At 39.9% G+C, this 15,323-nt stretch overlaps 1 protein-coding gene across 1 annotated transcript in view; it reads right to left on the bottom strand.

The window, feature by feature from the left end:
• The window catches only part of LOC144599714 (transmembrane anterior posterior transformation protein 1-like), a 65,548-nt gene that overhangs the window by 24,278 nt on the left and 25,947 nt on the right, over positions 1-15,323 (bottom strand). Inside the window, exons 6-11 of the mRNA XM_078410971.1 lie at positions 14,033-14,130; positions 13,133-13,202; positions 10,043-10,123; positions 9,071-9,180; positions 5,698-5,757; positions 2,714-2,782 (exon numbers count right to left, since the gene is read on the bottom strand). Of these exons, the coding sequence (XP_078267097.1) occupies positions 2,714-2,782; positions 5,698-5,757; positions 9,071-9,180; positions 10,043-10,123; positions 13,133-13,202; positions 14,033-14,130 (488 nt within the window). The remainder of the gene's footprint in view (positions 1-2,713; positions 2,783-5,697; positions 5,758-9,070; positions 9,181-10,042; positions 10,124-13,132; positions 13,203-14,032; positions 14,131-15,323) is intronic.

The following is a 15,323-nucleotide window of genomic DNA, read 5'->3' as shown; positions in this document are numbered from 1 at the left end:
CACCATACTCCAGATTCGGCCTCACCAATGCCCTGTACAATTTTAACATTACATCCCAACTTCTATATTCGATGCTCTGATTTATAAAGGCAAGCATACCAAATGCCTTCTTCACCACCCTATCCACATGAGATTCCACCTTCAGGGAACAATGCACAGTTATTCCCAGATCCCTCTGTTCCACTGCATTCCTCAATTCCCTACCATTTACCCAGTACGTCCTATTTTGATTTGTCCTACCAAAATGCAGCACCTCACACTTATTAGCATTAAACTCCATCTGCCATCTTTCAGCCCACCCTTCCATAAGGCCCAAGTCTCTCTGTAGACTTTGAAACTCTACTTCATTATTAACTACACCACCTATCTTAGTATCATCTGCATATTTACTAATCCAATTTGCCACACCATCATCCAGATCATTAATGTAAATGACAAACAACAGTGGACCCAACACAGATCCTTGGGGTACTCCACTAGACACTGGCCTCCAACCTGACATACAATTGTCAACCATTACCCTCTGGTATCTCCCATTCAGCCATTGTTGAATCCATCTTGCAACCTCACTATTAATACCCAACGATTTAACCTTCTTAATCAACCTTCCATGTGGAACCTTGTCAAATGCCTTACTGAAGTCCATATAGACAACATCCACAGCCTTGCCCGTATCAATTTCCCTGGTAACCTCTTCAAAAAATTCAAGAAGATTAGTCAAACATGACCTTCCAGGCTCAAATCCATGTTGACTGTTTCTAATCAGGCCTTGTTTATCCAAATAATTAATACCTGATTATATAAATAATATAGGCAAGTAAACCAAATAAATAATACCTCTTTGACTTTTTCTTTTCCCATCACTTCAAAACCCATCCCTGGAACTCGCACATTCTGAAAAGAAATCCTGCCATCCTGGCTCCAATTCACATTGCTACAGTGTTTCTTGCTCTATCTCTGCCATGACAATGACTGCCTCATATAGCACTTGGTAATGTTGATAGATCATTAGTCTCAGATTCCAAGTTCTGTCTTTTAAAACTACTGTAATTACTACTCCTAAACTCCTTACTCATCTATAATCATCAATCCACTCTCCATCCCACCACTTCTTCCCTAAAGATCTTTGAGCACAGTCTCCCAGAGCATATTTCTCTAAAGCTCCCAAATACAACTTTCACTCCTGGTACAAAGATGACATGGATGGGATGGTATCCATTATAGCTGTGGCATTAGTGTAACAATACATGCTGTCCATGTCAAAATGTCTCCAATTTTTCATTTGGTGGGCCAAAGATCCTCCCCATCATCCATCCCGCTGTGCAGTCACAGCTCATCTTTAGCAATGGTTTGCTTCAAATGGTCTATCCTTCAACACCTCCCTTTCCATCCAGATTCTGCCCTTTGGTAACATTAATCAAAGGCTAAAGTCAAATTAATGTATTTGCGACGTGGGACCAATTTTAGTTTTCCATCACTGTGCTGCTGCCAGATATTCTGTAAAATAACAAATTATGGATAAATCCCAATCTGTTCACTGAAATCATCACTGACAACAAAAATCATCGTCTGTGTCCTGCAAAATAAATTCAGCATCTTTGAACAGGCTACACTCCTGGCACTTGGGCAGGTTGTTGGCATTAACCTTGGTATCTTTTCATCTCAGTTCAACTTTGACAAACAGAGGGATCTTAGGGTCCAAGTCCATAACTCCCTGAAAGTGGCAAAACAGGCAGACAGGATGGTAAAGAAGACATATGGTATGCTTTCTTTCATAGGTCAGGGCACTGAGTATAAGAGTCAGGAAGTCATGATGCAGTTTTATAAAACTTTGGTTCGGCCACATTTGGAGTATTCTGGTCGTGCCGTTACAGGAAGGATGTGGAGGCTTTGGAAAGGGTGCAGAGGAGGTTTACCAAAATTATGCCTGGATTAGGGTGTATTAGCTATAGGGAGAGGTCAGACAGACTTGGATTATTTTCTCTGGAACGCCAGAGATTGCAGGGAGACCTGATAGAAGTATATAAAATAATGAGAGGCAGTCAGATCTTTTTCCCAGGATGGAAAAAATCAAATACTAGTAGGCAGAGGTTTAAGGTGAGAGGGGCAAAGTATACAGGAGATGTGTAGGGCACCTTATTTTTTACAAAGGATAGTGAGTGTCTTGAATGTGCTGCGGGGGTGGCTGGTTGATGCAGATAAAATAGTAGCATTTAAGAGACTTTCGGATAGGTATGTGGACTGCAGGGAACAGAGGGATATGGATTATGTGCCGCTAGATATATAATGGTCTTGGCATCATGCTCGGCACATACATTGTGGGCGGAAGAGCCCGTTCTTCTGCTGTACCTTTCTATGTTCAGGGATCAACAAGCATCAGATTCCTGCCGATCATTAAGAATGGTGAGGACCATGGAAACTCTATCCTTCAATAATGCCTATATTACTGGTACTTCCTCAACTTCACCACCACTGAAAAACATATACCGGATTTTGTTATGTCTAGATTCCATCGGTCTAAAACTGCCTTTGCGGGCTTTCGATTTTCTACTTACCAGACATTTCAAATTTATGTTGAGCATTATTCTGTCCAAATTCTGTCCGTATTCAGTCATTACAAATCTATTGCACATCTAACTGTAATTATAGCCTTATAAAATGAGAATATTTCAACTTTTCAAATGACCAACATGTTGTATTTATTTTAACTTACCAGAACTGCTAAAGGTAGTGGTATAAATCCCATTCTTCTTGATACAGTATCACTATAATCTGTATATGCCTGTAATATAAATTGTTCTCTATCAAACCAACCTTAAGTAATGGATAAACATTTAAAAGGATTTTCATGTCAGTTGTCTGATTAGTGAGCAGGAATTGCCTCATGATTTGGTGCAGCATTCATAGAGCTATTGATATATAGAAACATACACTACAAAAACTGGTCAGCTGGCCTTCCAAGTCTATGCTGACCATTAAACACCAATTTACACTAATTTTTTAACACAAATTCAATTTTATCCTCTGACATTCCCGTCAACACCCCTCAGGTTCTGCTACTTATCTACATAAAGTATGACCCATTTACAGTGACAAATTATCTAATAACCAGCATGACTTTGGGATGTGGGAGGAAACCGAAGCACCTGAAAGAAATCATGTGCATCATAAGACATATTCTTAAGGATTAGGCTGAAACATGATAATGGAAATATTATCTTTCATTGAATATATTTCAACTCACGTGTTTGTTTCAAGGACTAGGTATTGAAGATGAAGATAGTGAAGATGGTTGTGAAAAATTGCAGCAGGATCTTGATCAATTGGCCAGGTGGGCTGAGAAATGGTTGATGGAATTTAATACAGAGAAATGTGAGGTATTGCATTTTGGGAAGTCTAACATGGGCAGGACCTACACAGTGAATGGTAGGGCTCTAGGAGTGTTATAGAGCAGACGGTTCTAGGAGTGCAGGTGCATGGTTCCTTGAAGGTTGAGTCGCAGGTAGATAAGGTGGTCACAAAGGCTTTTGGTACATTGGCCTTCATCAGTCAGAGTATTGAGTATAAAAGTTGGGATGCTAGGAACCAAGCACAATGATGGGAAGGAAGATGATGTACATCAACACCTGGTCAGTATCAACATAAGAATATAGCTGTGATACCTTTACATCCCACTGTGAATTATCTGGCAAACAATTTGAACTTCACTGTACCTTAATTGGTACATGTGACAATAAACTGATCTTGAAACCTTGAAACAAAATTTGCAAATGGCGACACAGAGAGAAACAAGGAACTGTAGATGCTGGCTTACAAAAAACGACACAGAATGCAGGAGTAAGTCAGTGGGCCAAGCAGCATCTGTGGAGAACATGGATAGATGATGTTTTGGGTCGGGAGCCTTCATCAGACACTGATTGTGGTGGTGGGGAAGAAAGCTGGAAGAGAAAAGGGGCAGGACTAGTGATAGGTGGATGCAGGCGAGTGAGGTTTCTGACGAAGCAGATAGTTGGACTAATGCTAGAGATAAAAAAAAGTGTGAGATGAGGATAGAAAAGGTACGAATGTGAAGCCAGAAAAAGGAATATGGGAGAAATGGGTGCGCATCCAGGTAGGGCACAGGGAAAAATGGAGGGGGTGGGAGGGAGTGGAGTAGGAGGGTTAGAAGGTTGATTACCTAAAATTGGAGAATATAATGTTAGTTAGGTTGTAAGCTACCTAAGTGGAGTATGAGGTGCTGTTCCTCCAATTAGCTTGTGCCTCACTCTGTCAATGGAGGCAGCCCAAGACAGAAAAGGTCAGTATGGGAATGGGAGATGAGTTAAAATAGTTAGCAATTCGGAGATCTAGTAGAACCTTGGCAGACTGAGTGTTAGTGTTCGGTGAAATGGTCGACGAGTCTACGCTTGGTCTCGCCGATGTAAAGGAGTCCACATTGGGAACACCTAGTGCAGTAGATGAGAATAGAGGTGGTACATGTGAACCTCCTTCACTGGGAAGGACTCCTGGGGTACCTGGATGGATATGAGGGAGGAAGTGAAGGGACAGGTGTGGTGTCTCCTGCGGTTGCCAGGGAAAGTACCTGGGAGGGCATGGTTTGGGTGGAAAGGGATGAGTGAACCAAGGAGTTGCAGAGGGAGAGGTCTCTTTAGAAGGCAGAAATGGATGGGATGGGAAGATGTAACTGGTGGTCGGATCACAGTGAAGGTAGCGAAAATGTTTGAGAATTATGTGTTGGATGCAGAGTCTGGTGAGTTGAGAGGCGAGGATCAGGGGAACTCTTGTTCCATCTAGGGTGAGGGGGAGCAAGAGCAAAACTATGGGATACGTAGGAGACACGGGTGAGGGGGGAAACATACGTCATAGATGGATCCCTCATCCACGTCTCCTCTCTACCCTAAATCCACGTGTACCTATTTCTCCCCTCGACTTCCACCTACATTTCTTTCTCTGGCTTCACATTTCACACCTCTTCCTTCCATATCTCACACCTTTTGCCTATTCATCCCTGGCCTTTGTTCAACCATCAGCCTATCAAAACCCCCTTCACCTCTATCCACCTATCACTCGTCAGACTTTTTCCTGCCCTGTCCTCTCTTTCAGCTTTCTGCCCCCTGCTCCCCCCCTTTACCCCAACCACAGTCCATCTGAAGAAGGGTACCAACCCAAAAACGTCACCCATCCATGCAAATGGCGATTTTGTGAAAATTGACATCTTGTGAAAGGAATAGTCTGGCATATTGTACAGCTTACACAGATATAATGATAATTGCTAACCAGGTGGCTAAAAGGCTTGTGGAACAGTTTCGACAGGAATTTGAAAGAGACAGAACAAATATCCAGGAGGTATGTGAAGAAATCGATAAAAAAGTCCTTCACAGATGGGCTAACAGCAGTGAGGCTGGTGACCAACTACTCAGAAGAACTTGCCAAGTTGAACCCTGATCAGATTCATCTACAGCGGGTCCTACTTAAATGCAGGCAATATATTTTGGAAGTTGTAAAACTGAAGAGTTAATATGTCTTGTTTGAAAGTATGCAGTAAATCTTTTCGAGTTGTTTGAACTAATTGTGATTAATAAAGAGGCATTGTGTGGCAAAGTCATCATCTGATGTATTTTATCGTAGGCTATATTTAATCGAAAACACTATAAACATAAAAAATTAATAAACAAGAATGTGCATTTCAGTACTTACATTTTTTTGACGGCTGCTAACCAAGTCAAATGCAAGGCTGGCTCTATACTCACTGTATACCTATGTAATGGAAAAAGATGCAGACATTTTAGCAGAGTTCCTAGAACCCTGTCAGACACCCAGACATCCCCCCTCTTACTTTCAGTCTGAAGAAGTCTCGACCCAAAACGTCACCTAACCTTTTTCTCCAGAGATGCTGCCTGAACCGCTGAGTTACTCGAGCATTTTTCTTCTATCTAAAATGATATCAGAGTCTGAAGAAGGGTCCTGATCCGAAATACTGCCTATCCATGTCCTCCAGACACGCTGCCTGACCTGCTAAATTACACCAGCACTTTGTGTTTTACTCATGTTATCAAAACCCATCTTGAATTCATTAGATGGACCAGAACATGCTGCCACACTCATATTAACTCACCATTTCCTGGCTCAATAAGGACTGATTTGATCACTGCAGCCAAATCACTTAAATAGATTATAAATATCTAGGGCCCCATGCACAATTTGCTGTGCTAGTTACAACCTACCAACCTGACAAAGATGCATTAATCCTAATCTTAGCTTTCTGCTTGTGAACGGTTCTAAATCCACACCAATATTTTATCCCTAATTCCCTATGCTTTAAACTTGTTGATCAATTTTCTGTGGTAGGAAAAAGGACAAGTAAAAATTGGACAATGGCAGTACAACTCAAGGGCCTTAGTGTAGAAGAACAATATAGTAATGAGTTTAAAGTCCGAATCTATGGCTGTTGTTAATTATTCGAAAACGGGCCACTACATCAGTAGACACTTACAACTAGTAAGAATGTCATTGTTATGGTGTTGGTACAAATAGCAATTAAACATTTTTGACGCTTGATTTTTGACGCTGAGCCGGCCGGAGAGAGGAGGGGGAACGGGGAGCCGAAGGCAGGCCCAGCGCCAGGCCCAGGCCTCCATCAACGCCCGGCCTCACCGCCATTGCTGCTGCTGCCGCCTTTCCCCTTGGCCCACCTCAGGCTCGTGGTTACCTGAACACGTCCAGGCCCAGGCCCAAGCTGCGGCTGCTTCCCCCGGCACCAGGCCTGGCTCTCCTGCCCCCAAGAGACAGGTGGCCAAGCCCTGCTCAACGGGCCCCAATTGCGCAGGCCCGGACGCGTTTGTTCTGCGCACACGCGGATGTGGCAGCTATCGTATGTAAGTACCAGATCAACGGAGCCCCAACTGCGCATGCGTGGTGTTTTTAAACTTTAAAATGTGAATAACTTAAAAAATATAACACCGATTTCAATGAAACTTCTTCCATAGGACCACGGGACGATGGTGAGTAAGGTGGGCCGAAAATTGTCGCGCTATTGTTTACTGTTTTGGCTGTAGTTCAGGAACAAGCAAACAAACAAGAGTTTTAGTTTATAGCTAAGTGAAAATAAAATTTCTGTAAAGCACCAAGAAATAGTTTGAATAATTAAAACATTAAAACAAATGCAAACAATTAGAATACTAAAATGGTATTCTTGCTTTTCCTTTCGCAAACATACAATTGAATGGAAAGGGCCCCTGAACCCTGCAGCACTCTAAACTGCCACAGGATCCATAAACAGGTTCAAATAAAATGCTTGGAAATTATATCAAGCTTTATCTTCAACTTTCCATTTGGATTCCAGGAACACAACTGGGAAAATTCTTACATGGAGCACAGCCAGCAAGAACATTTGTACTAGAGACCTTAAATTGGCAGTCCTTATGTAGGTAAATATTATCAGCTTCATGCAAAATTGGTGTCAAAACCCAGCCAAATCGAAGTTAATACATTTCAAATTTAATGAAGCTTAACAATAATTCAGTGGTGATCTGGTAATGAGGAGCCACACGAATGGTGTATTGATTAAATACCACATGTGCATCATAATACGTATTCTTAAGGATTAGGCTGAAACATGATAAAGGAAATATTACCTATCATTGAATATATTTCAACTCACATGTGTTTGAGTCAAGGACTAGGTATTGAAGATGAAGATAGTGAAGATGGTTGTGAAAAATTGCAGTAGGATCTTGACCAATTGGCCAGGTGGGCTGAGGAATGGTTGATGGAATTTAATACAGAAAATGTGAGGTGTTGCATTTTGGGAAGTCTAACATGGGCAGGACCTACACAGTGAATGGTAAGGCACTAGGGAGAGTTGTAGAGCAGAGGGATCTAGGAGTGCAGGTGCAGCATTCTCTGCCTCAGGAGGCAGTGGAGGCAAATTCTCTGAATGCATTCAAGAGAGAGCTAGATAGAGCTCTTAAGGATAGCAGAGTCAGGGGGTATGGGGAGAAGGCAGGAACGGGGTACTGATTGAGAATGATCAGCCATGATCACATTGAATGGCGATGCTGGCCCGAAGGACCAAATGGCCTCCTCCTGCACCTATTGTCTATTGTCAGCACGGTTCCTTGAAGGTCGAGTCGCAGGTAGATAAGGTGGTCAAAAAGGCTTTTGGTACATTGGTCTTCATCAGTCAGAGTATTGAGTATAAAAGTTGGGAGGTCATGTTGCAGTTGTATCAGATGTTGGTGAGACCGCATATAGAGTATTGTGTTCAGTTCTGGGCACCATGTTATAGGAAAGATGTTGTCAGGCTGGAAAAGGTACAGAGAAGATTTACACGGATGTTGCCAGGCATAGAGGGTCTGAGCTATAAGGAGAGTTTGAGTAGGCTGGGACTCTATTCACTGGAGCACAGGAGGACGAGGAGTGATCAGGGGAAAAGATTTAATAGGAATCTGAAGGATAATGTTTTCACACAACGAGTGGTGGGTGCATGGAACAAGCTGCCAGAGGAGGTAGTTGAGGATGGGACTATCCTACGTTTAAGAAGCAGTGATGGATTCATGGATAGGACAGGTTTGGAGGGATATGGACCAAACACAGGCAGTTGGGACTAATGTAGCTGGGACATGTTGGCATGTAAACTCTATGAAGATTTGTATGCCCCACCAAATTAGCAAAATAGTTTACAATATTTTACAAAGGAAGTTAACCGAACTGACACAATGCTACACACAAGTTATAGCATCAATAGTTTTTTGTGGTATCTTCCAAACAACCCGAAACAGATCAACTGTTTATTAATTCAATGTTCATTTGCAGGACTTCAGTTTGTCAGTTTGTTTGTTTTTATGTTTTGACTGTATTGTAAAGCACCTTTGAGCATTTGGAAATGCGCTATATAAAATAAATGTTTATTATTATTATTATTATTATTATTCTCTATGTCAGAAATTGGATGCAATGGTAAAAGATAATATATTAGTGATGATATGTGTTGGAAATGTTAATGGATTTAAAAAGTCACAACAAAATGCAAATTCTCTTTTACACAATTATTGATTATTAGTATACTCACATCAGCTGTAATATCATTGAATTTTGTAATAAAAGCATGTTTAACCACATCCACAGCCATTTCTGATGCAATTACCATACAAACATCTGGAAACAACACCCAGAGATGATCTATAAAGAAAATAATGACATTTTTTTAGATTATTTATTTCAAAATTAAAATGTGTGTTCACACTTTTCAATAAATATACAAATTCATATACATTATAATATGGTCTAAACAAGCAAGCATTTTAGATTATAGTGAAGGATAGAGACATTATTTTATTCTAAATGTTATTACACTTTAATCTACTTTGCAAATGTTTGCACTAAAAAGAATTACTGAAAATAAATTAAACAATTCAAATTGCAATCAAATGTTAATGGAATTAATGGATGTGTAATTCTACAAAACAAATGCAGTGACACTCGGATAATCCCCGAACTGGCCATTTAGAAATCCCAATGACTGAACATCTGGATCACCAGGTGATGTTTGCACTTTCTGCTCACCAGGACATCAATTTCTGTGCTCCCTTCCAACTTACTGAGGCCATCTGATTCTTGTGTTCATATTAACTCACCAGAGCCCAAATTCCAGTGTTCCCTGTCCATTCACTAGGATGGTGGATCCACTCTTCCTATCCACTCACTGGGACTCCGTCCAGTTCCAGCACTCCCTTTAAATTCACCTGGTTCTTTGGCTGCTTTCTCATGAAACACATCTGGTTCCCTTCCATGCAGTCCCTTGAAACTTAACTGGCTCACTGAAACGTTACTGTGTAACATCCTTTTAAAAAGTGACTTAAAAATGCGTCGGCTTATTGATAACATAACATCCAATGGTCTGGAAAATTTGCCAGTGCTGCATCACTGAATTCCTATACGGTAGATTCATGTAATTTTTACTGTTGACAATAAACATGCTCGTCATCCAAGTGGACCCCTCAAAAATAAACTAATTAAGAAAAACTCACATGCACTCCATTACCTGGGTTCCATGAAAATTGTTCCATGTTCCTCAAACAAACAATCAGCAGAAGTACGTAGTTATTGAATCTCTCCCTTATATCTGCAAACAGATTTTTTCCACATTATTCGTCATGGTAAAAAATGTCTGAAAATTTATTTTCTGTATTTTTCTATTTTGTACTGATGATTTTATCCAAGGTTAGACTTTTTTCAAAGGTAACGTAACTAAATATTTAATGTACCTTCAAAATGAAATCACAATGTGAGGGAAATTATTAAAAGAAACACACAAGATTTCACATGGACAATCTATCCTGCATGTCACCATGGCTTTTCCTATCTCTTTACTGGTAAGGTTAAAACTCCACATGATTGAAAAGAATATAGATTTACCACAGTCACCAAATTGAAAAAATAAATACATTTTTATGTCTGGAATCATGCAAGTAATTGAGTACCTATCAGTTTCACTGCATGGAAACTGTTACAATGTAGACTTACACAATCCCTCTTTCTCCTCCATTCTCAAACCCAAGGCACAAACCCCTTGATCCACATCTTCTCTTCCCCCATAATCGTCATCTAAGGCACATGCCCTATGCCCTTCTTCTTTCTTTGACCCCATCCCAGCAAACAGCACGTTGCAATCCCACATTTCCACCAGCTCCCACCACCAGTAACATTTTCAACTATACAATCCTTTCTGCTTTTTGTAAGGTCCAATCTCCCCACAACTCTTTGGTTCATTATCCTTTTCCACCCAACCTGCCCCATCCCCAGGTACGTACCCATGCAGACGCAGATTATGTAACACCTGTCCCTACATCTCCTCTCCCACTTTCATCCAAGGACTTCAGCAGTCCATCCAGGTGAGATAGAGGTTCATGCGCACCTCTTCCCATCTGGTTTACTGGATTTGGTGCTCCCGATGTGGCCCCGTGTACATCGGCGAGATCAAACGAAGATTAGGCGACCATTTCGCCAAACACTTGCGTTCTGTCTGACAAGGCTTGCTGGAGCTCCCTATTTGCTAACTATTTTAACTTTCTTCCCATACCAACCTTTCTGCTCTTGACTTCTTCCATTACCAGAGTGAGGCCACCCACAAACTGGAAGCCCAGCACTGCTTGGGTAAATTACAAGCCAAAAGGTATGACCATTGAATTCTCCAATTTCTTCAAATCCCTCGTCCTTCTTTTCTCTGCCCCCCCCCCCCCAATTCCTGTACACACATATTTCTCCTCCCATCTACCACTACCTCAATCACCATGCTTCTTTCCGCTCCTTTGTACATTCAACTCCCATCCCAGAGTTCCGCATTTACCTTTCATCCTCCTTTCCCCTTGCCCTGTCTCCTTCCACCCTTATCCCTCCCTCCAGCTTTAAATGTTAACTCTTTTTCTTCTTTTCTTATCTGATACTTGTTTTCTCCTTTTTCCCTCAAGCCTTTACCACCTGTTCTACCCCATCTGCCAATTCCACCCACCACTCTCATCTCTATCCATCTATCACTTGCCAGGCTTTGTCCCATCCCCACTACTCTTTTCCAACTTACTTCCTCCTTTTCAACCGTCTGAAAAATGGTCTCAACCCAAACCCTGCTTGCCCATTCCCTCCACAGAAGCTGTCTGACCCATTTATTACCTATTTTCCCTCAATTTTCAAAATCAACACAGCTTGACCAATTGTACACTAAAATTAAGTTGAGCATAGCAATCATGTGGTGGAGTTCTATCTATTACACTAGCACAATGCAGGTAGACTTAGCTGAATCAACATAAAAGATCAGGGGTTAAATATAAACAGAAAATGGTGAAAATACTCCTCAGGTCAGAGAGCATCTGTGGGGAGAGAAATAGAGTTAACATTTCAGGTCAAACATTCTTTTGTAGAACTGGAATGGATGGAAAGGAAACCAAAGTTTTTTTTCTCCCCCCCCCCCCCCCCAATCCCCACGCATATTGTTGAACCTCACCCCTACCCTCTGCCAACCATTTTAATTCTCCTTCCCAAACTCGTTCCATCCTACTATCACCCCTCCCTTTTCCACTCCACATCATCTTTCTTGCTTATCATCTGCAGCTTCTGGTCTCTCCGTTTAACACTTTCCAGCCAATGTCTTTACCTCTTTTTAAAAATCTTTCTCTACCCATTACCCATCACTGCCAATTCCCGTTCCCCACCTGGTTCCATCTGCCCATCATGCCCCTCCTCACTTAGTTCCTCTATTACTTGCTAGCCAATAGCTCACTCCTCCCTTTATACTGGCCATCTCCCCTCTACACTCAGTGCCAATGCAGGGGTTTGACCTGAAACATCATTTATCCATTTACCTCCACAGATGATGCCTGACCTGCTGAGTTCCTCCAGCTGTTTGCCTTTTGCTCCAGGTGGGAATATCTGCAGTCTTTTGTGCCATTGTTGGGCTCTTTCCCAGTTCTGACGAAGGGTTTTCAACCTGTTACTTAATTCTGTTTCTCTACCTACAGAATATTTGGGGCAATTTCTGTTTTTATGTTAAATACCCACTGAAATCCGAGAAATTTGGTTGAACATTCAATGTAGCCAGCCAGTGTCCCCAAAAGATGGAAGACTAAACATTCTCTTTAAGATTTAAAATGGAAAACTGCAAATGCTGATAATCCAAAATAAAAGTATTGGAGATGCTCTAATTCAGGCAGCCTCAGTGGAGGGAGAAACACAAATAATCAGAATCTTATTTTTATCTTATGCTTATTTTAGGCCACAAATCCATTTTCAGCAGTACTGATAATATTGGACTACACTGTCATTTTCAAATGCATCAAGAAAACATCAATGGAAAGGGAATAAACACTTAAATTGACACTACTTAATTCCCTATTTTTCAGAAGTTTTAAGGATTTATGATTATGTATAGTAATTTCATCATAAGATAAAATGCAAGCGATTCAGAACAATTTTGAACATATTTCAGGCAATACTTCACAAATGCACGCAAATTGGAGATTCTACATTCCCAATTTAAAGCAGGTTTGAGAAATAGCTTTCCAGAAACAGCTGTACAAAATTTTTAAATGCTGAGCTTATTTTCTTAAACAGCAATCTAAATCAATGGAGCTATACGTACCGCTATTGGACATCTGAAACAGATTATTCTTCTCAAACTTCTTGAAAACACTTCCTTTTATTTCTACAAACTGTTCAAGAACAAAGTTTAAAGTCAGTTTTGAAACATGATAGCTTAATATATATAAAAACATTAGCTCACTACTTTTGAATGAATTTGGGGGACTATCTAGTATTTTAAAATTAGTAAAGAGTCAAAAAATAAAGATTTTAAAAGGCTGAAAATCAAAACTAATTGCAACAATCTAACCAGAACCAGAATCTGCCACATTTTATATAAGCATAAATTAGAACTCAGCAGAGGTTACATTTATTGCAAGTAGAAAGTGATGATATTGTAAACATTTTCCAATGTGCCAATGGAATTAAAAATAATTTCAAAAATTAAAAACATGAGAAAGTAGTCAGAGAAAGGATGACAGGTAGGTATAAATTGGTGAAGGAAAGAAGCAACCAGAAGCAACAGCTCGAAAGCAAGTGAAAAAGTAGAGGTAACATGAATCTGTGAACTATTGGGATTAGATTGATCTACCTGAAAAGAATGCAGATTTAATAGCTTGTTCAAAGAAGAACTGATAACATGTAAAGATAGAAACTTTACAAGACATTGTGGAAGAGCAATTAGTTTGATTAATTTGACAGCTTAAAAGACCCAATTTAGACACAAGGGACTGACTACTTCCTTCTGTGCTTTATCATTCCATGATTCAGTGATTGCAACAAATATACATTTCACTTTTATAACTTCAATAAAACAGGTTTATTGAAGTTATAAAAGTGAAATCTATATTTAATCTATTCTTAAAATATAGTTGTTTTTTTCATTTACAACAAAAACTACAATATTGATAGAATACTACATTGCTATTAAGGTGTGTATTAAAACCATTAAAATACTCACATTATTTGACATCATGATGGTAAGTAATGATTTGTTGTGGGAATTGAAAGCAACATTCAATGTTGTTGCTTGCACCATGACCAAAATTGTATGCAGGACTACATTAAATTTGTTAAGGAGAGAACATAAATAAAGAAAAGTCTATAAATCTAACCAGCTAAATATTTTATTGCTTGTGCAAATAACTAATTGTTGAAATTACAACTATAATAAAAGATTCAAGAAACTGACACCAAAATATATTCAAGGGATCACATTTTCATTTTATGTTTTAATAGGCCATCCAGTACGATTTATTTTGACAAATTGTAAAATTCCAACCAGTATAAAATATCAAAGGGATATGATTTTTCATGCGTTACTGCTACAGGGGATCTATAGAAGGCACTGCCTCAAAAAGGCATCCAATATTATCATGGACTCACACCACTCTGGCCACTCTCTCAAATCATTTCTGCCATTGAGAAGGCAGAGGAGTCTGAAAACAGTGACCTCCAGATTCAAGAATAGTTTCTTCACAAAAACCACCATACCACAGTTTGAATTATAAATGATCTCAATTGCACTACAGACTTTGGGCTTTTGTTTGGTTTTCCATTAATAATATGTCTTTTCATTGATCTTTTTTTGTTTGTTTTATTATGTTACAAGTTATATTATTATTACGTTGTGAGTACTGTGTTTACACATGTAATGCTGCTGAAAGTAAGAATATTATTGTTCCATTTTGGTACATATGACAATTAAAAACTCTTGACACAACACTTGGTCACTTGAAGACATTGTACTTCAAAACGACTTATTATTCCCTCATAGTCTTCTCTTTAGACTTTAGACACACAGCAGGGAAACAGCCCCTTCGGCCCACTTATTCCGTGCCGTCCAGTGAATACGCTCTAATACTAGCACTATCCTACACACGAGGGACAATTTCCAATTTATGAAAGCCAATTAATCTACAAACCTGTGTATCTTTGGAATGTGTGAGGAAACTGGAACTCCTGGAGAAATTCCACGCGGTCATAGTGAAAATGTACAAACTCTGTACGGACAGCACCCATAGTCAGGATCAAACTTGGGTCTCTGGCGCTGTATGGCAGCAACTTTACTGCTGTGCCACGGTGCCGCATTCTCAATAAAACCAATTAATAAATAATTTCACAGCACAATTATTTGACATGCACACAAAAGAATAACAATATTCTTAACTAATAATTCTGATTTGTGCAGAAATATATTGATTGCATTCAAAACGTCAGTAAAACTTTCCACCAAATTTTGAATACCCACA

This window comes from Rhinoraja longicauda, chromosome 1, assembly GCF_053455715.1.
Source record: "Rhinoraja longicauda isolate Sanriku21f chromosome 1, sRhiLon1.1, whole genome shotgun sequence".
NCBI lineage: Eukaryota > Metazoa > Chordata > Chondrichthyes > Rajiformes > Arhynchobatidae > Rhinoraja > Rhinoraja longicauda.
This window is presented reverse-complemented; position numbering and strand designations above follow the sequence as displayed.